Genomic DNA, 22,695 nt, shown 5'->3' with positions numbered 1-22,695 from the left:
TATCCTGTTCCATTGATCTATATTTCTGTTTTTGTGCCAGTACCATACTGTCTTGATCACTGTAGCTTTGTAGTGTAGTCTGAAGTCTGGGAGCCTGATTCCTCCAGCTCTGTTTTTCTTTCTCAAGATTGCTTTGGCTATTCAGGGTCTTTTATGTTTCCATACAAATTGTGAAATTTTTTGTTCTAGTTCTGTGAAAAATGCCATTGATAGTTTGATAGGGATTGCATTTAATCTGTAGATTGCTTTGGGTAGTATAGTCATTTTCACAATGTTGATTCTTCCAATCCAAGCACATGGTATATCTCTCCATCTGTTTATATCATCTTTAATTTCTTTCATCAGTGTCTTATAGTTTTCTGCATACAGGTCCTTTGTCTCCTTAGGTAGGTTTATTCCTGGTTATTTTATTCTTTTTGTTGCAGTGGTAAATGGATGTGTTTCCTTAACTTCTCCTTCAGATTTTTCATCATTAGTGTATAGGAATGCAAGAGATTTCTGTGCATTAATTTTGTATCCTGCTACTTTACCAAATTCATTGAATAGCTCTAGTAGTTTTCTGGTAGAATCTTCAGGATTCTCTATGTATAGTGTCATCTCATCTGCAAACAGTGACAGCTTTACTTCTTCTTTTCCAATTTGTATTCCTTTTATTTCTTTTTCTTCTCTGATTGCTGTGGCTAAAACTTCCAAAACTATGTTGAATAATAGTGGTGAGAGTGGGCAGCCTTGTCTTGTTCCTGATCTTAGTGGAAATGCTTTCAGTTTTTCACCATTGATAACGATGTTGGCTGTGGGTTTGTCATATATGGCCTTTATTATGTTGAGGTAAGTTCCCTCTGTGCCTACTTTCTGGAGGATTTTTATCATAAATGGGTGTTGAATTTTGTCGAAAGTTTTTTCTGCATCTATTGAGATGATCATATGGTTTTTATCCTTCAGTTTGTTAATATGGTGTATCACGTTGATTTATTTGCGTATATTGAAGAATCCTTGCATTCCTGGGATAAACCCCATTTGATCATGGTGTATGATCCTTTTAACAGCTGTTAAACCTTATGGGGATTCCCTTGTATGTTATTTGTTGTTTTTCCCTTGCTGCTTTTAATATTTTTTCTTTGTATTTAATTTTTGATAGTTTGATTAATATGTGTCTTGGCGTGTTACTCCTTGGGTTTATCCTGTATGGGACTCTCTGTGCTTCCTGGACTTGATTAACTATTTCCTTCCCCATGTTAGGGAATTTTTCAACTGTAATGTCTTCAAATATTTTCTCAGTCTCTTTCTTTTTCTCTTCTGGGATCCCTATAATTCGAATGTTGGTGCATTTAATGTTGTCCCAGAGGTCTCTCAGACTGTCCTCAATTCTTTTCATCCTTTTTTCTTTATTCTTCTCTGCAGTAGTTATTTCCACTGTTTTATCTTCCAGGTCACTTATCCGTTCTTCTGCCTCAGTTATTCTGCTCTTGATTCCTTCTAAGAATTTTTAATTTCATTTATTGTGTTATTCATCATTGTTGGTTTGCTCTTTAGTTCTTCTAGGTCCTCGTTAAACGTTTCTTGTATTTTCTCCATTCTATTTCCAAGATTTTGGATCATCTTTACTATCATTACTCTGAATTCTTTTTCAGGTAGACTGCCTATTTCCTCTTCATTTGTTTGGTCTCGTGGGTTTTTACCTTGCTCCTTCATCTGCTGTGTGTTTCTCTGTCTTCTCATTTTGCTTAACTTACTGTGTTTGGGGTCTCCTTTTCGCAGGCTGCAGGTTCGTAGTTCCTGTTGTTTTTGCTGTCTGTCCCAGTGGCTAAGGTTAGTTCAGTGGGTTGTGTAGGCTTCCTGGTGGAGGGGACTAGTGCCTCTGTTCTGGTGGATGAGGTTGGATCTTGTCTTTCTGGTGGGCAGGTCCGCATCCGGTGGTGTGTTTTGGGGTGTCTGTGAATTTATTATGATTTTAGGCAGCCTCTCTGCTAATGGGTGGGGTTGTGTTCCTGTCTTGCTAGTTGTTTGGCATAGGGTGTCCAGCACTGTAGCTTGCTGATCGTTGAGTGGAGCTGGGTCTTAGTGTTGAGATGGAGATCTCTGGAAGAGGTTTCACCTTTTGATATTACGTGGAGCTGGGAGGTCTCTGGTGGACTAGTGTCCTGAACTCGACTCTCCCACCTCTGAGGCACAGGCCTGACACCCGGCCATAGCACCAAGACCCTGTCAGCCACACGGCAAAAGAGAAAAAGGAAATATATATATATATATATATATATATATATCATTGTTCCCAAAGTCCACTGCCTCACTTTTGGGATGATTCTTTGTCTATTCAGGTATTCCACAGATGCAGGGTACATCAAGTTCATTGTGGAGATTTAATCTACTGCTCCTGAGGCTGCTGGGAGAGATTTCCTTTTCTCTTCTTTGTTCGCACAGCTCCTGGGGTTCAGCTTTGGATTTGGCCCTGCCTCTGAGTGTAGGTTGCCTGAGGGCATCTTCTTCACTCAGACAGGACAGGTTAAAGTAGCAGCTCATTAGGGGGCTCTGGCTCACTCAGGCCACGGGGAGGGAGGGATACGGAATGCGGGGCGAGCCTGTGGCGGCAGAGGCCAGTGTGACATTGCACTAGCCTGAGGCATGCCGTGTGTTCTCCCAGGGAAGTTGTCCCTGCATCATAGAACCCTGGCAGTGGTGGGCTGCACAGGCTCCCGGTAGGGGAGGTGTGGATAGTGACCTGTTCTTGCACACTGGCTTTTTGGTGGCTGCAGCATCAGCCTTAGCATCTCATGCCCGTCTCTGGTGTCCATGCTGATAGCTGCGGCTCATGCCCGTCTCTGGAGCTCATTTAGGTGGTGCTCTGAATCCCCTCTCCTCGTGCACCCTGAAACAATGGTCTCTTTTTTTAATTTTATTTATTTATGGCTGTGTTGGGTCTTCGTTTCTGTGCGAGGGCTTTCTCTAGTTGCAGCAAGTGGGGGCCACTCTTCATCTCTGTGCGCGGGCCTCTCACTATCGCGGCCTCTCTTGTTGCGGAGCACACGCTCCGGATGCGCAGGCTCAGTAGTTGTGGCGCACGGGCCTAGTTGCTCCGTGGCATGTGGGATCTTCCCAGACCAGGGCTCAAACCCATGTCCCGTGCATTGGCAGGCAGATTCTCAACCACTGCGCCACCAGGGAAGCCCAACAATGGTCTCTTGCCTCTTAGGCAGGTCCAGACTTTTTCCCGGACTCCCTCCCGGCTAGCTGTGGTGCACTAGCCCCCTTCAGGCTGTGTTCACGCAGCCAGCCCCAGTCCTCTCCCTGGGGTCTGACCTCTGAAGCCCGAGCCTCAGCTCCCTGCCCCTGTCCACCCCGGCGGGTGAGCAGCCAAGCCTCTCAGGCTGGTGAGTGCTGGTCGGCACCGATCCTCTGTGTGGGAATCTCTCTGCTTTGCCCTCTGCACCCCTGTTGCTGCGATCTCCTCCGTGGCTCCGAAGCTTCCCCCCCGCCACCCCCCGTCTCCGCCAATGAAGGGGCTTCCTGGTGTGTGGAAACTTTTCCTCTTTCACAGCTCCCTCCCAGGGGTGCAGGTCCCATCCCTATTGTTTTGTCTCTGTTTTTTCTTTTTTCTTGTGCCCTACCCAGGTATGTGAGGAGTTTCTTGCCTTTTGGGAGGTCTGAGGTCTTCTGCCAGCGTTCAGTAGGTGTTCTGTAGGAGTTGTTCCACATGTAGATGTATTTTTGATGTATTTGTGGGGAGGAAAGTGATCTCCACGTCTTACTCCTCTGCCATCTTGAAGGTCTCCCCCACAAACCACTTTTGACACGTTCATTCACTCACAGCACTTTCTCCATATACTGCACAAACCTTTTTTTTGTGTTTTGGTTGTGTTTTTACCTTTCTTGAAATAATGAAGCATGATATGCCGAAAATGTTGCTTTTTTTCTTCCAACTTCAATATTAAAATGGCTACACAAAAATTCACCAATTTTGATGTCTTTTTGTAAATGCACGCTGATATGACAGCTGTCACATACAGTCTAACAAAATTGTTCTGAATGAAGTTAGAGACAACTAAGTGCTACTAGAGCCATCTTATCGAAGAAACCGAATGAACCTTTTGGCCAACCCAATATATGGGTAAATCTTCAAAAAGGAAGATATACCTATATAAAATAATAATGAAAATGAAGATGATGTTTTGTGAGGTTCTAGAAAAGAAGTAAAATTCTGACCAACAATAGGAGGTGAGTTGGGAAGGGGTAATAGAATTAATGCATTCTAAGGTTATTGTATTATTTGAGAGGAGAATAAAGATATGAATTATGCGTAACCTTTACCAAGGAAAGTATGTGCGTTAAAATTTCTAGCGTAACTTCTGAAGAATAGAGATAGAGGGTGTCAATTCCAAACTGGTTATGGAGAAAAAAAAAGACAAAAACAAACCAAACAACAACAAAAAACTCAATCTAAAAGAAGGTAAGACAGGACAAAAAGAAGTATAGAATATGGAACCAGTAGAAATCACAAAATAAGTAGTAGATAGTTATCCATATATTTCAGTAATTACTAGAAAAAGAAAAAATGTTTAAATAACCTAGTTGACAGAAAAAGATGTTCAGACTAGAGTACTATCTTTTGTTAAAGTACTGTTAATGGTGTTTTTGTTTTTTAAATCAAACCAACACAGAATGGTTTGAAGTGGAAAATAAGTTCTCCTGGCTGCAAGTCTTTTTTCCCTCTCACAGAAGTAACTACTATTTTTTTCCATTTCCTTCCAGACATTTTCTATATATTGTTCTCCAGACTTCTTTTTTTGTCCTCTCACTTTACAAGTGTTTGAACATTTTTCCATGTTACCATATATTGCTGTTATTTGTTCTTGTTAATAGCTGCAGAGTATTTTGTTGTACAGAGGTAACATTCATTTAATCCCTTATCGATACACATTTAGGTTATTTCCACATTTTTTTGCTGTTGGAATCAGTGTTGCAGTGAACATCTTTGTATGTATTGTTGGGTATATAAAGTTTGATTAATAGTGCCAAATGACTTCCAAAAAGCATGATCAGTTTTTCATTTTCACAAGCAGATTTGAAAATATGTTTCTCAATACTGTCTCCAAAATATATATTACTGGGAATTGTAAAACTTCTGCAAAACTGATGGGATTAAAAAATAGCTTTGATTTGCGTTTCTTTAATTTGAGAATAAGCATCCTTTATAAGTTTATTGGCATTTATATTTCCTTTACTATGAAATACCCATCCATCCTCTTTTCTTAGCCTGCTTTTGAAGGTGTGTATGAGAGTGGGGTTATTTGTGAAATACTTTTTGAAAGTTGATTTTGAAATTCCAAGATTCTTCTTTTTTCTTTTTATAAATTTATTTATTTTTATTTTTTTTATTTTTGGCTGTGTTTGGTCTTCGTTTCTGTGCAAGGGCTTTCTCCAGTTGCGGTGAGCGGGGGCCACTCTTCATCGCGGTGCGCGGGCCTCTCACCGTTGCGGCCTCTCCCGTTGTGGAGCACAGGCTCCAGACGCGCTGGCTCAGTAGTTGTGGCTCACAGGCCCAGCCGCTCCGCGGCACATGGGATCCTCCTGGACCGGGGCACGAACCCGTGTCCCCTGCATTGGCAGGCGGATTCCTAACCACTGCACCACCAGGGAAGCCCCCAAGATTCTTCTTTATCTCAGGATAATTTTTTATTATTTTTATGGAGTGCTTAGAAATGTCTGATGGAGAATACTAGTAATAGAAATTAGTTGGTGCAGTCCAAAGGATTCCTTTCAAAGACTTATAGCCAAGTTCAGAGATCCGGAATATGATATTGGTTATCAGTTGTTATGTTTGGTTCTTCTTGGGCTAACATCCATAAAATGGATGTCCAGAAAGTCTACTCTACCTTTGACTATATTCCATAGAAATCAGCAGTTCTTTCTGGATTTAATCTCTTCCTTGCTCTGATTTTATTTTTTAGTCCATGCTGTGTTGGCATTCTAATCATAGGCCACATTTCAGTAAGGTAGTTGTTCCTCTTTTGCTGGAAAGGAAGACATAGTAGTAAGTACTTTGCCAGGGTCCTGGGAGTTATTCAGCCTCCTCCCAGATACTCGCTTTCCAGTTGTCAGGATACTTTTTTTTTTTTTTTTAATTGGTTGCAGGTGGAAAGTCAGCTGGGGTTACGATGCAGCAACTCCAGAGATCACTTTCTGATTTTGGTTTAGGCCTCATAATGATGCCGTTTCCCTTTATGTCTTGGGCCAGGCATTCCAGAAATTCGGATTGTCCTTTTCTTGCTGCAAACTGCCCTGTTGTTTGAAGCACTAAGTGACTCTTCCACACTATGGCTCATTCTTTTTTTTTTTTTTTTAAATTTTATAGCTACTTTATTTATTTATTTATTTATTTTTGGCTGTGTTGGGTCTTCGGTTCGTGCGAGGGCTTTCTCTAGTTGCGGCAAGTGGGGGCCACTCTTCATCGCGGTGCGGGGACCGCTCTTCATCGCGGTGCGCGGGCCTTTCACTATCGCGGCCCCTCCCGTTGCGGGGCACAGGCTCCAGACGCGCAGGCTCAGTAGTTGTGGCTCACGGGCCCAGCTGCTCCGTGGCATGTGGGATCTTCCCAGACCAGGGCTCGAACCCGCGTCCCCTGCATTAGCAGGCAGATTCTCAACCACTGCACCACCAGGGAAGCCCTATGGCTCATTCTTTAAGCCCTTTAAATTGACCTAGGTCAGCAGCTATTTATGTAGTTATAGATATTGGTTTAATTAATTAACCTCAGTATTAAATTCATGATCTACTACCATATTGTTTCAGGGAGGGATGTGATGAATCGTATGGCTGCCTTTCATTTTGCCACAATCAGATTTTTAATACCTAGGACCCTTTTTGTTGTTGTTAAAATCTGAGAGGCATATTGCTTTTAGTCATTTCCCAAGTACTATTTTTTAGGACCCATTTGATTACCAAAACCCTTAAGAGGATATTGAATCCAAGTGTAATCCAAAGGACCCTTATTATACACGAGGGGTGCAACCAGCTTACTTCAGTTCATTCCCAGAGTGGGAACACTTAAGCCCTTTATGTCAACTTGCCAATAGTATCAAAAGGCCCTACAGTTCCAGTCTCTTACCTTCCACGACTTCTACTCTTTCCTTATTAATGTTTTTATAAATGTCTTAAGTGTGGCATTATTAGAGTCTAACTTAACGCTATTTTGATGGACTGATTGTAGCAGAAGCAACTGGTAGCTAAGTAAACACTGGCATTGGCTAATTGTATCCAGAGCTAAGAAGTTGAAAGCAAAGACCAGACTCCAGAGTGACCCCAGATACTAAGGCCGTATCTTATAGAGTAGAATGTTTTGGGGAATGGGCTTCCTACTTCAGTTAAAAATTGTAGTTGAGGGTTGCCGTGTGCTGCTAGACAGGAGATGGCTTAGGAACAATGTACAGCGGTAGAGTTTGTCCACCTTTAAAACTTGGTCTTCAGAATCTTGTAGTGCTTGTTACCCTTATTATTAGCAAATCTGTCTCTGAGTTTTAGCCTTGAAACACTGTGATGAAGGCTGGGATCACTGAATGTGCCAAACAAACTCTAATACAGTGGTTTTTTCAAAAAAATTTAAAACATAAATCCCTGTGTCAATACCATCTAGAGGGACTTCCCTGGCGGTCCAGTGGTTAGGACTCTGCACTCCCAACGCAGGGGGCCCAGGTAAGATTGCTGGTCAGGGAACTAGATCCTGCATGCTGCAACTAAGGATCCCGAATGTGGTGACAAAGATCCTGCATGCCGCAACTAAGACCCGGCACAGCCAAATATAATAAATAAACAAGCAAACAAACCATATAGAACTCTATAACTAATACTGCACTTTTCAGTTCTTTTTTACAGCTACCTCTCAGAGCTCAAGCCAGTCTTAAAAACACTGAAAATCTGGAGTGGTTCCACTATACCATCTCAAACACAAGAGCTACTGTCTCTCTTTCTTCTCTATGGATCACCTTTCTGGCTGAAGGGGGCCACTTGTTTTTTTCCTAGGACTGTCAGGTTGAGTTCCCTAACACACAGCTGCCCTTATCAGAGAAGAAGGGCAGAAACACCCATATATTCTGTCTCTGGTGGATTTTTCCCTTCCTATATAAGGACATATCCATCAGCCAGGGTTTTAGTAGGACATTTCTAGGAACCTTAGCCACAGACACTCATGGCTCTTATTCTAATATTCTACTTTTAATGTGATTCTCCTGTAACTAACAACCGACTCAGTTTCCATGCTTCAGGTTTTCAAGACACCAAATGTGATTGGCTCATCCCATTTTTTAACGTCACTTGTCCCACCTCAGTGCGTTCAGCAAGTAGAAAACCACAAGGCACACACAGTAGGTCCTGCTGCATGGACGTGGATTCTCTTAGGAGGGCTGTGGTCAGGCTGGCAGTGGTTAGTCCTTTAGAAAAAAGTGCCATTAGCACAAGTAGGAAAGTCCAAAGAGAAAATTGGTGTCTGAGAGAAGAGGTGGCACCCTCAGGCGTATTAAATTCAAGGTGCTAGCAAGGCATTCAGGTGAAAGTACGAGGTACGTAGTCAAAACAGCAGATATGGGGCTCTGTTCCTCAACTACTCTCGTTGACTCCTGGGGTATGAAGAATGAAACTTCTCTTTTTTGAGAAAATAGCTTCTCAAAACCCATTTATGCATGAACAACAGAGCTGGAACCTACAGGCCTGAGGCCTCTGAACTTAGTGGATTTTATGCTGTATCTCAGTGAAAGGTAACAGTGATCTGGTATCACCCAATCAGAAGAATGAAATGAATCCAAATTTCAGGTAATTTTGATGAGGCTGATGTAAGCCATCAAAGAATAGCTATATCTGTGATAAATAACTATTTAGCTTACTTGCCTTTCAGGATGAACTTCAAAATATTATCTTTATGTAAAACTGCTTCATGGTACAGTTTCGGTTCATAGAAGATTCTGCCCAGTTTGCATTAAAGCTTAAGACAATACTGTGAAATAGATATTTGAATAACATACTCAGAACTGAAGTTTATTCACTAAGTTGCATATATTAAAGAAGGCACAGTCCCCAAACATCTGAGTTATTAATGACCTGTTCTTGTGAATTCTAGCTTCTAGCTACAATCATAAAAAGCTGTCGCTCAGTCTCAGCAAGACCCTGTCTTTCCTGGCAGAAACCTCACACAGCTACTACTGGGAGCACAGTTGTGGTGTGGAACTCAGCTGATTTTCCTGAAGAATTAGTGTCTGTTACTCGTAGTTTTAATTCAGCCATATTATTGACTTTTATAGGTCAGTTTAAGAATTTAGACATCATTAAGAAGTTAGGCACCATTTGTGAAGTTACTCCTGTGAGAAAATATATTCTAAATCCTAGACTTAACTAAAGAATTGTTCAGCACAGCTCAGATATAAGACTTCTGTGCACATTTAAAAGTGATTAGGTAGGGAATTCCCTGGCAGTCCAATGGTTAGGACTATGCGCTTCCATTGTAGGGGGCACAGGTTGTTTTTTTGTTTTGTTTTGTTTTTTTACATTTTATTTATTTTTGGCTGCGTTGGGTCTTCGTTGCTGCAGGCTTTTTACTGTAATCTTCAGGAGTTATCCCATATTTCTGCCTCGGTTGATAATGGGGAACATGAAATTATCATCTGTTTTGGATTATCTTCATTGATCCCCTTCTACTGGCAGATTATTTTTTAAATAATTAATTAATTTAATTAATTTATTTTTGACTGCATTGGGTCTTTGTTGCTGTGCGCAGGCTTTCTCTAGTTGCGGCGAGTGGGGGCTACTCTTCATTGCGGTGCGCGGGCTTCTCATTGTGGTGGCTTCTCTTGTTGTGAGCGCAGGCTCTAGACGTGTGGGCTCAGTAGTTGTGGCATGAGGTCTCAGTAGTTGTGGCTCGCGGGCTCTAGAGCACAGGCTCAGTAGTTGTGGCGCACGGGCTTAGTTGCTCCGTGGCATGTGGGATCTTCCCAGACCAGGGCTCGAACCTGTGTCCCCTGCATTGGCAGGTGGATTCTTAACCACTGTGCCACCAGGGAAGTCCCTATTGGCAGATTATTAAGAAATTATTTTCTTCCTCACTTTTTAAGAACTCTGTGTGGTGCTTGCTGAAGTAAATTTCTAATGGTAAAATGTTGCCACTGTGCACTTATGTTTAAGGTATATGTAACCATTCATGTCATACAGGTTTTGCCATTTTTACAAATAAAAGCTAAATTTTCTTTAAAGATTTTTACTCAGATTTTTGTTAGAAAATTGTACCCTTATTTGATTTACCTAGTTCTTTAAAATTGTTAACACTAAATTATTTAACTGAATTATCAATTAATGTTAACATGAAAGGACTGTTGAAAAGAGTGACAATGATTATAAATAAATTTGGTGTGTCATACCTAAATTAAATATATGTATAAACCACATCAGTAATGACTGGTTTTTTTAAAAGGTATTTTATGGCATAGAAAAATATTTAAAGCTTTGTTTTGGCTCTGAATTGAAAGTTGTAATATAAGGGGAAAATAACTCTGATTTGTGTGAGAATTTTATTTGTTTATTTATCTAAGGCCTAATTTCTAAGTTTTTCCTTCTTGGCCTTGTATGGTATTCTAAGATGACTTTAAGTTAGAGCTAGAACTTATCTGGACACCACTGGTTTTAAACCTGATGTTGTTTTACAAAAGACCATTACAAAACACTATCTAATAAAAAATATCTTATGGTGATGTCCTAACAAGGAACACTTTTGTTTGTATCTTTCTTGCCTCCAACATATAGTAATATCGCTATTGCATTTATTGTGTCAAATATTGTATTAAATGCACTACATACTCTTTCTCACAGCGTTCCCAACTGAGGGACTTGCATAAACAGAAGCTTAGGGGCATGAGAATCTATTACAAAAATGGCCAGCAACTGGTATTACCAAAATATAGGGAATGTTTCTGGAAAGTGGTAGATAGGGAAGCCAAACCGGTGGAATGAATTCAGATGATACTTTAATGGATTCAGCTGTGATTCAGAAGAGTTAGATTGCCCAAGGTTACATTGCCAGTGAATGGCTGAATCGGGACTTGAATCCAGGTATGTCTAACCCAGACCTCAAGCTTTTCTTCATTATATTGCATTTACATAATACAAATGCAATCATTTTATCAACTTCTAAACTCCTTTTACTGGAGTAAAACACTGTTTCTATGCAAAATGAAGTTTGGTGGTGACGGTGTCATTCTAGGCAGTATTCCCATATTAACAATAAAATTCCCATAAATAACCAATATTTTATTTTAATATAACTTTTTCTAGTTAAACAACCCAAATAGGTTTTTGGTAGACAAATTGGAAAATACAACTCAAAAAAGAAGAAAGCAAAGTTACTTTGAATTTTACTACCCAGACATAAACATTTTGTATGTTTTTGAGACATTTTTTTCTATATACATATGTACTTATATAATATATATATGATATCCCTTTTTCACTTAATATATCATGAACATGTTTTTATATCAAAACATGTTTTAACTGTGTTGTAATATCTATGACTGTACCATAAGTTACTTTACCATGCTTTCATTATTAAGTAACACTGTAGAGAATATCATCTCTGCATATCTCAAGAAAATAAATTTTGAAGTGAAATTATGAGTTCTAGGATTTTATACATTTTTAAGGCTTCTGGCTTTATAGAAAGAATGTACCAGTGTACATTCCCATTAAAGTATTAAGAATGTCTAATTCCTCATCTCTGATACTTACTGTAAAGTTTTCCTTCTTCCTATAGATAGAGACACAAAATGTAACATGGTGACCAAGTTATTATCATTTTGTTTTTCAGGAGATGATTTTTCTTTGATTCAGCAAGAGATATTTATGGTTAAAGAATGTAAGCATTGCAACATTGTTGCCTACTTTGGGAGCTATCTCAGGTAAAAAACACAAAAGCATCTACTCTGTATTTCATATTTCTTTGGTCCCACACCCCCTCCCTTTCATGTAAGTGCTGTTTTGTATATAAATTTTAAAAATTATTTGTCTGAAGTTTTAAAATTTCTCAGGTCTTCTTACTGTCTACTCTTTTACATTAATAATGACAGCTTCATTTATGCATTTATACCTTATCTGGCAACCTTAATGAAATACTATGAATGATTACAAGTAAGTGTTTTAGCTTATAAAACTGATCACATTCTAAAACACTTAAGGTGGGAACAAAGCTGAAATTAATATGCTTTTCTGTATCCTGAAGAAAGACTGCAAGGGCAATTTCCTGTTGCAATCTATCCTAAACCTGCAATGTATCCTAAACCTTTGTGTGCTGAAGAGTGACAGCCTTTCAAAGTATGTCAGTCGCTGAGAATTACTAACTAATATAATTTTCTTTCTCTTTCATGTTAGTCGGGAAAAACTGTGGATTTGTATGGAATACTGTGGTGGCGGATCACTTCAAGATATTTACCATGGTACTGTTAATTTGACTCCACATTTTAAAACTTTGACTTTAATGACTGTTATTTGACATTTCTTGTTAACAAGGGATACTAACAGATAGATTTACTGTTCTTCTGTCCTGCTCCTGGAGTATTAAGTAAAAGAAACCTAAATTTTATATTTTGTTGGTTATTCAGTTAAATTGCTGGAGACTGAACTGAGAAATCGGAGAGTACTTGAACAATCCAGATTTTACTTTTCAGACGTAGTCTCTAGGAAGTCTTATGTAGTCTCTAGGGAAGTATTTTATCTACAAACAAAACTGCCTAAACTTCCTTGTAAATTAGAATTGAAATGCAAAGGGTGACTCTCACATAAAGCAAATTACATGTCTATCTTAGTAATAACTTAAGCTGCTAACTAGGAAAACAATTTAGTTGTTGCTATAATATTTTTGTGTTAAAAATATATAATTTTAAGAATTTGGAATATTTTATTTAGCATTATGTTAATTTAGACAACTTTCTGAATTGAATTTTCCCTTATAATACTATATTAGAATGACTATTCTCTTTTATTTTACCCCTGTTGTTGATTTTTAAAAATTATTAGTAGAAAACAGCTCTGTGCCACTTGGTTTAAAATTCTTTTCTATGGGACTTCCCTGGTGGTCCAGTGAGTAAGACTCCGTGCTCCCAATGCAGGGGCCCCGGGTTCGATCCCTGGTTGTGGAACTAGATCCCACATGCATGCCGAGACTAAGAAGTCCACATGCCGCAACTAAAACAAACAAACAAAAGATCCCGCATGCTGCAACTAAAGATCCCACGTGCTACAACTGAGACCTGGTGCAACCTAAATAAATACTAAAAAATAAAATTCTTTTCTATGATTTTATGAAGAATTATGATCTTTTATGTGAAGAATTTTTATCTAATATCAATATTTATAATTTTTATCCACACTTTCACAGAATGAGAACTCAAGGATATGGATTAATAAAACTATGCAGTGGGCATTTTTTTTTTACTACTTACCCTTTTAAATTGAAAGAATTGTTTTCAGACATTAATTTTATTTCTTTATGAAATTTCTGCTTTCCATTATTAAACCTGCTATTTATTGAATTAAACTGAATCTAAAAAGTATTCATCCCTGTAAATAATATACTAGATAGCATAATAATCAAGAACAACTACACTTATAATACCTGTTAATAAAGTGGTTTCCCTTCTTTTACTCTTATTTCATCAAGTTACTGTGAATCAAAATTCTATGTTCCTGAGTAGGTGTAGAGAACCAGTGATTAAAATATGTAGTAAAATATTTTCTTAAGTAAAGATTACATGTAAGTATATCTGATTTTGATTTCACTGTCAGCAAATACCACCCCGGATTTCAAATATTCTTTCATGATATTGGAAGGCGTATTTCCAAAGCCCCTAGTTGGGTACTTGCAGAAGTATTTTGTATTTCATAGGGAGAGATTTGGTTGTCAGAAGTGACCTAATTGCTTTTTGGATACTTAGGTAAGGTATTGGATCAAGCTCCTTGTTTCGATAGATATAGTAAAGAATTATGCTAAGGAAATAATATCTTGACTTAAAAAAAAAGTATATGATGCTTTTTAGTATATTTCAACAATCGATCCCTTTATGGTCCTCTAACTTGTGTATGTAACTGTAATTAATTATATATGTTTTTCTCATTTGGGGGCTTTATTGTTTAAAAAATTGTTCAGGATTGAGATCATGTCCATTGCTTTGTATAGAACATCCTGTGATGTCTGGTACTGTGCTTTGCACATTATGGGTGCTTAATATTTTCACTGTACAAAGTTGTTACAGAACAAATCTTCCTTTTTTTTTTTTTAACATCTTTATTGGACTATAATTGCTTTACAATGTTGTGTTTCTGCTGTATAACAAAGTGAATCAGCTATATGTATACATATATCCCCATATCTCCTCCCTCTTGTGTCTCCCTCCCACCCTCCCTATCCCACCCCTCTAGGTGGTCACAAAGCACTGAGCTGACCTCCCTGTGCTATGGGGCTGCTTCCCACTAGCTATCTGTTTTACATTTGGTAGTGTATATATGTCCATGCCACTCTCTCACTTCGTCCCAGCTTACCCTTCCCCCTCCCCGTGTCCTCAAGTCCATTCTCTACATCTGCATCTTTATTCTTGTCCTGCCCCTAGGTTCTTCAGAACCTTTTTTTTTTTTTTTTTTTTAGATTCCATATATATGTGTTGGCATACAGTATTTGTTTTCTCTTTCTGACGTACTTCACTCTGTATGACAGACTCTAGGTCCATCCACCTCACTACAAATAACTCAATTTCATTTCCTTTTATGGCTGAGTAATATTCCATTACATATATGTGCCACATCTTCTTTATCCATTCATCTGTCGATGGACACTTAGGTTGCTTCCATGTCCTGGCTATTGTAAATAGAGCTGCAGTGAACACTGTGGTACTTGACTCTTTGAATTATGGTTTTCTCAGGTTATATGCCCAGTAGTGGGATTGCTGGGTCAAATGGTAGTTCTATTTTTATTTTTTTAAGGAACCTCCATACTGTTCTCCATAGTGGCTGTATCAATTTACATTCCCACCAACAGTGCCAGAGGGTTCCCTTTTCTCCACACCCTCTCCAGCATTTATTGTTTGTAGATTTTTTGTTGATGGCCATTCTGACTGGTGTGAGGTGATAACCTCATTGTACTTTTAAATCTTCCATTTTTAAAGTACATTTAAAAATTTTCAACTTTACTATTTTTTTGTTTCCTGATTATAAGAATAATATATGCTCATGAGGAGAAGTCACCCAATGATTTATACAGAAGAAATTTTATAATTGTTAGTCATTTTTAAAATGTTTTTAATCTGTTGAATTCAAATGTATAACGATGTGGTCTCTTTTTTTCTTTCTAGTTACAGGACCATTATCAGAATTGCAAATAGCCTATGTATGCAGAGAAACTTTACAGGTACTATGTTTGCTTATGTAGATAGAAATGCAGTTCTAGTGTCACAATTGAAAACGATAAAATGGTGATCTGCCCCAAAGAAAAAGAGTAAACCAAATTTTTCTGTTAACCTCTCGTAATTCTGTAAGCCTAGTTATTTCTTTTGTGAATGAGTCCCAGAAATTCATTGAAGTTGATGTTGGTATACACAATGGTGATGTTTGATGTTCTACTTTGTAGTGCTTAGCCCTCAATTGCTGCAAAGCTGAGGAAAGCCATAGGTGTGAATTGTTTTTCATGAATGAATCACCAGACCTCAATTATAACAACTTGTCTAAGCTTTCCCTTCAAGTTTTATGACAGTAAAAGGAATCCTTTTGCAAAAGACATGAGTTATTTTACCATTTCTCCCAAAATGAGAGTAGAGTTGCATAACAATAACCCAGAATGTTATCTGGAAATCTTTGTTCTGTGTAATATAAGTGCTATCATTATCAGAATCCTTTTTAGAAGCTTCTAAACATTGTATTAAGTCAAGATTTCTTTACTTCCTTATTTCACATCCTGTGAGCGCTTTTAGTATGTTAAAGTAGGTTATGAATCTTCAATAGGTATATAGAGTATGCAGCATTTCTTCCAATTTATTTTGTTAGTTCCTTGAAAGATTACTCATTGAAAAAATTAGCAGTTAATAATTTTGTTCATATACTTTAAGGCATTTAATTTAGGAAACAAGATTAAGTAGTAGGGACTGTGTTTTTTATTTTGGCAATTCACAACTGATACTTGTTAGTTGATGCTTCTATCTCTACATTTCCTAGATTGTGTAATTTGTTTAGAAGTGAAATTGATGTTCTATATGTTATTCTTCCATATTTTAGAAATTGGGAATTTGACCTGATTTAAGAGAAAGCTTTAGTCATTTCCAAAAGAGTTAGTTTCCACATGCTTTAAAATTTTATTGTTAGATATATGAAAGTAAACATATATATAAATAATTTATATTTCTGTAATATTTACATAACAAAGAAATCTGCTTTTTTGGTATCCATATAAAATAGAAACCTAATCATGCACTCAGAGCAGAATATTGTTGACAGATTAGTGTTCTTTATGTTTTAATTTCCAAAGGTCACTGCCTCTTTAAGTAACGGACAGAGTACTGAATGGAGGTAGAAAACAAAACAAAAACTTGTGTTTGCAGTCTGGCCCTGGTATATGACCATGATCTCATCTATGGTTGTAGTTCCCCAAGTATAAAATGAGGCTGTAGAAGGGATGACCTCCAAGATATTAGTTCCAATTTTAAAATTCTCTTATGCTGACAAAGTTCCACATCTAGTGTCTGTCAACCGGTGAATGGATAAAGAGGCATGGTTTATAAATACAGTGGAGTATTATTCAGCCATAAAAAAAGAAATCCTGTCATTTGTTACAGCACAGATGAACCTGGAGGACATTATGCTAAGTGAAATAAGCCAGGCACAGAAAGATGAATACTTGTATGTAGAATCTAAAAAAGTTGAACTCACAGAACAAAATCCTCAACTTCCACCTTAAGAAACTAGAAAAAGGTGATCAAATTAAAGCCAAAGTAAGCAGAGGAAGGAAATAATAAAGATCACGGTGGAAATCAGTGAAATAGAAAGCAGAATAATATGAGAAAGATCAATGAAACCAAAATCTCATTCTTTAAGAAAATCAATAAAATTGATAAATCAGATTATCAGGAAAAATAAAAAGAGAAGATACAAAGTACCAATATTTGGAATGAATGGGGGGATGTTATGACAGAATCTACAAATATTAAAAGGATGACAAGGATATTTAGTAGCCAAGGAATATTATGAACAACTTTATTCCAAAAAAGCCTGCAGTTTAGATGAAATGGAAATGGACAGTGTCCTTGAAAGGCACAAACTATCATAGCTCAATTAGAAATCATCTGGATAGTCATCTATCTATTCCCAAAAAGAACAGTCCAAGCCAGATGATGTCATGGATAAATTCTACCAAACATTTAAGGAAGAAATAATGCCAATTCAACACAAACTCTTCTAGAAAATTGAAGAGTAGAGAATACTTCCCAGATCATCTTATGGGTCAGCATTGCTCTGAAACCAAAATCAGACTTTACAAAAGAACAAAACTGTGAACTAATATCCTTCATGAACGTTTAATAGATACAAAAATTAAAAAGGAAAGTAAAAGGTTAGCAAAGGTAATCCAACAATATATAAAAAGATAATACATCATAAACAAGTGAGGTTTATCCTAGAACGCAGTGTTGATTTAACATTCAAAAATCATCAAGTAATTGATTATATTAGCAAACAAAAAGAGAAGCAAAACCATGTGATCATCTAAATAGACACACAAAAAAGCATTTAGTTAAATCCAACATTTATTTCTGATAAAAATTCTTAGCATACTGAGAAAAGAAAGGAACTAATTCAGCCTGCTAAAGAGCACCTATGACAAACCTATGACTAAATCATGTTTAATGGTAAAAGACTAGATGCTTTCCCACAAAGGTCAATGTGGAACAGAATAGAAAGACCAGAAGTAATTCCATGCATATATGGCTACTGATTTTTGACAAAGGTGAAAAGACAATTCAAAGGAGAAAGGATAGTTTTTTCAATAAATGGTTCTGGGGGCTTCCCTGGTGGCGCAGTGGTTGGGAGTCTGCCTGCTAATGCAGGGGACACGGGTTCGAGCCCTGGTCTGGGAAGATCCCACGTGCCGCGGAGCAACTGGGCCCGTGAGCCACAACTACTGAGCCTGTGCGTCTGGAGCCTGTGCTCTGCAGCAAGAGAGGCCGCGATAGTGAGAGGGCCCGCGCACCGTGATGAAGAGTGGCCCCCACTTGCCACAGCTGGAGAAAGCCCTCGCACAGAAATGAAGACCCAACACAGCCAAGAATAAATAAATTAATTAATAAAAAAATTAAAAATAAAAAAAATAAATGGTTCTGGAATAATTGAACATATATAAATATAAATATAAAACCTCAACCTAGAACTTCTAGAAGAAAACATAGAAAATTTTGCAGTCTTGAGTTAATAAAAGCCTTTTCGGACATAACACAAAAAGCATGATCCATAAAAGAAAAACTTGGCAAATTTGACTTTGTCAAAATTTAAAACTTCTGCTTTTCAAGACACACTGTTAAGAGAATAAAAAGACAAGCTGCAGGCCAGAGGAAGATATTTGCAAAGTATCAATCTGATTAAGGACTTGTATCCAGAGTATATAAAGAACTCTCAAAACTCAATAATAGGAAAACAACCACCAAATAAACAAATGGACAAAAGATTTAAACAGATGCTTCACCAAAGAAGCTGTATAGATGGCAAATAAGGACATGGAAAAGATGCTCAATATCATTAGTTATTAGAAAAGTGTGAATTAAAACTACAATGAGATACCACTACATACCAATTAGAATGGCTAAAATTAAAAAGACTGACCTTCGGAAGGTTGGTGAGAATGTGGATTAACTGGAACTCTCATACACTGCTAGTTTCAATGTAAAACAGTACAGCTGCTTTGGAAGACAGTTTGGCAGTTGCCTAAAAGTTTAAACTTGTACCACCATCTGATCCAGCCATTATACTCCTAGGTATTTACCCAAGAGGGAAAAATCATACAAATACTTGACATAAATCTTCAAAGCAGGTTTATATATAATAGCCAAAAGCTGGAAACAACCCAGCAACCCAAATGTCTATCAACAAGTGAATAAATAAACAAATTCTGTAATATCTGTGCAGTGGAATGCTACTCAGTAATACAAAAGAATGAAATATTGATAACACATTAACAAGGAATGTCAGATTAATTATTGTGAATGAAAGAAGCCAGATGAAAAAGAATATACTGTATGATTCCATTTACGTAAAACTCTAGACAATTTTGAAAGTATTTATAGCAACAAAGTATATCAGTGTTTATGTGTGGGAGGAACTTTTGGGAGTGATGAATATGTTCATTATCTTGATTGTGGTGACAGGTGTTCTAGTAAAATATTTCTGATTTTTATCAGAAAATGAATTCAAAGGTCTTAAAATACAATAAACATTGATTAATAAGAAGAAACACATCTAGGTGTTTTCCCCTCAAATAAAGGACATTCTAGTTTTTCTTATTCAATAAGATCTTTAAGTAGAAATTTAGATGTGAAGTTTGTAGTTTTGCTAATGCATAATTTTTTTTTTTAAACTTCAGGGTCTTGCATATTTGCATACTAAAGGCAAAATGCATAGAGATATCAAGGTAAGTTTATTTAACTCAATTTAAACTCTGTGTTTAAGACTCAGGCATAGAGAACAGACCTGTGGTTGCCTAGGGGGAGGGTGGTGGGGGAGGGGAGGACTGGGAGTTTGGGATTAGCAGATGCAAACTATTATATATAGGATGGATAAACAAGGTTCTACTGTATAGCACAGGGAACTATATTCAGCATCCTAAGATAAACCATAATGGAAAAGAAGATTAAAAAAAAAAGAATGTCTCTATGTGTATAACTGAGTCACTCTGCTGTACAGCAGGGATTAGCACAACACTGTAAAATCAACTACACCTCAATAAAAGAATAATAATAATAAAAAATAAATTCAATATGTTTAAATTGATAATTTTATTGAAAGGAATTTTATGATGCTAATTTAATGGTATTTGTATTTTTGTTTTAGGGTGCAAATATTTTATTGACAGATCATGGTGATGTAAAATTAGGTATGTTATTTCAAATTCCTAAAATTTTTTTTCAAAAAGTTTTAGTATAATTTTAAATGAGAATAACATTATACAAATTTAATATTCACATGAAGAGCCACAATAATGTTCATCTTTTGACCCAGTAATTTTACTTTATTCAGTTTAAGGAAGTTAATCCTAAAGATAAAAAATCCATATTCGCTGAAGTATTAATCATAACATTATTTATAATAGGGAAAAAATGGAAACATAGGTCTAGCAGTAGCAAAACTGTTAAACTGTGATAAATCAACTTATGGAACATTATTCAGTCATCAAAATTAATAGTTTAAGAAGAATAAGAGTAAAATCCCCTAATGTGTTAAATGACAAAAATGAACTATATGAGTCTTTAGTTTTTTACAACCATGTTTAACAGCAATAAAAGAAGTTTATACATAGAAAAAGAGACTTTTAAGAATAGCACCAAAATTCTAACCTGGTGGTGTTAGAATAAAAGCAATCCAGGTGGATTTTTTTTTTTCCAACTTAACTCAAGGTACCTGTAATGGAAATTTTTTTATTATCTGTGTTCTTAATAAAGTATGTTTTCATTCTAATAAAGTACCAATAAGTTATTTTCTTTTAATGATTATGTTTTGAACTAAGCAAGAAGAGATTTAGGTGTTCAGTATATATACATTTCTTTAGTATTACTATCTGAATTATTAATAATGGCATCCCTGAGTGTGAAATATAGAAATGGTGGTGGTTTTATTGAAAACCAAAATTTTCTCTTCTGTTTTTTTCCCCACCAGCTGACTTTGGTGTGGCTGCAAAAATAACAGCTACCATTGCCAAGAGAAAATCTTTCATTGGCACCCCTTATTGGTAAGATATTATTATAATTGAATTTTGTGCATTTTTATTTCTTCAAGGTTAGTGATCAGCATTGTCGCTTAGTAATACAATTCATACTTGACTGGAGTCTGGAGACTTGCATGTTCCTTGACACTATCATAGGTCTGATTGGGTTAGGGAATTTTGGTACTCATTTCCATTGTCCAGCTTTCCCTGTGTTAAAGTGCTAATAATTCCTACTGTCCCTCAGATGCTGTGTTGAGAGGACTCATAGGTAGGAGATTTTCAAAAGAAAATTGCATTATAATCTTTTGCATTTTATTACCCTTTCTTTGGTATTGCTTCTATTTTAATCTAGGACTTTACTTTCTTGTTAAAAGTCATCCATCCTACACTACCATTAGTCCTCACCAGCCACCCTACTTCTAATGCATGCATCCTATCAATTACTAACAAAATAATCTTTCTAAAACACTGCTTTCATTAATGAAGTTAGATAATTGAAATATAATAAAAAGCCTAGTAATAAACCTTAATGTGTAAAATAATTTAATCAGTATTATAAAAAGTGACATTTAAAGTTTATGTGAAAGATTGGATTCTTTAATATACAGTGCTTGGATAATTTATTATTTGGAAAGAATTTTAAAGTAGCTCCATACTTCATACCTAATGCCAAAATAAATTGTAGATGGAACCTCAAAGAGTTATTGATCAGGGATGATGTTTATACTAGATTTGATGTGTTCAGTCTTTTTATCTCATTAGCAAGTTTTTATATAAAGGTTTTTTTTGGGGGGGTGCTGCGTTGGGTCTTTGTTGCTGCGCACGGGCTTTCTCTAGTTGTGGCGAGCAGGGGCTACTCTTCGTTGGGGTGAGTGGGCTTCTCTTGTTGCGGAGCACAGGCTCTAGGTGCACGCGCTTCAGTAGTTGTAGCACGCGGTCTCAGTAGTTGTGGCTCGTGGGCTCTAGAGCGCAGGCTCAGTAGTTGTGGTGCACATGCTCAGTTGCTTCATGGCATGTGGGATCCTCCCAGACCAGGGCTCGCACCCGTGTCCCCTGCATTGGCAGGTGGACTCTTAACCACTGTGCCATCAGGGAAGCCCTATATAAAGTTTTAAAACTCACATTGCTAATACTTTTTCTTTAAAAATAAAATTCACAAGTTATACAATAAAAATCCTCACTTCGATTTTCAAAAGTTGTGTATGGAAATAGTTAAATATAAAGATGAAACCAAAAGAACTGTCAGTGACTGACTGCTTCAAGAGTTGAGTAAGCCTTTCTTGGCATAAAAGTATAAAACATTGCTAGATTTGTTTGATAGATTTAACTACATGAAAGTTTAAAGCTTCTGTATGTCTACCAGCTTAAACAAAAGTAAAAGGCAAGTAACAAATCAAGAAATAAAATATGACAGATTAGGTTTTAATATCGTTAATATATAAGTTCTTAACAATTCAATAAAAAGAATGTTTCTGCTAATTAGAAGCAGTTATTAAAATATATGAAATCTCATAAAATATGAAAATTGTTTCCCCCAATGGTGACCAAAACTGTACATTAAATAAACAATGATGATCTTTTCTATCAAATTAAAAAATATTTGGAATCATGGGTAATACCTATGACTATCACTAAATATTTGACAGTGAAAGTGGAAGTTAGTAGAACAGTTTTGAAGGATAATTTGGCAGTAATGTTTTTCAAAAACCTTAAGCAATGTTTAT

The 22,695-nt window shown here is 36.9% G+C and overlaps 1 protein-coding gene across 3 annotated transcripts in view; it reads left to right on the top strand.

Moving 5' to 3' along the window:
* Nucleotides 1–22,695, top strand: part of MAP4K5 (mitogen-activated protein kinase kinase kinase kinase 5) — a 144,301-nt gene that overhangs the window by 49,411 nt on the left and 72,195 nt on the right. For all 3 annotated transcript variants that reach the window (XM_057542092.1, XM_057542091.1, XM_057542089.1), the window contains exons 4-9: nt 11,837–11,927; nt 12,397–12,461; nt 15,369–15,424; nt 19,634–19,681; nt 20,101–20,143; nt 20,923–20,995. In XM_057542092.1, the coding sequence (XP_057398075.1) occupies nt 11,837–11,927; nt 12,397–12,461; nt 15,369–15,424; nt 19,634–19,681; nt 20,101–20,143; nt 20,923–20,995 (376 nt within the window). The remainder of the gene's footprint in view (nt 1–11,836; nt 11,928–12,396; nt 12,462–15,368; nt 15,425–19,633; nt 19,682–20,100; nt 20,144–20,922; nt 20,996–22,695) is intronic.

Source organism: Balaenoptera acutorostrata, chromosome 3, assembly GCF_949987535.1.
Source record: "Balaenoptera acutorostrata chromosome 3, mBalAcu1.1, whole genome shotgun sequence".
NCBI lineage: Eukaryota > Metazoa > Chordata > Mammalia > Artiodactyla > Balaenopteridae > Balaenoptera > Balaenoptera acutorostrata.
Note: the sequence above shows the minus strand (reverse complement) of the source record. Positions and strands in the feature narration are given on the sequence as shown.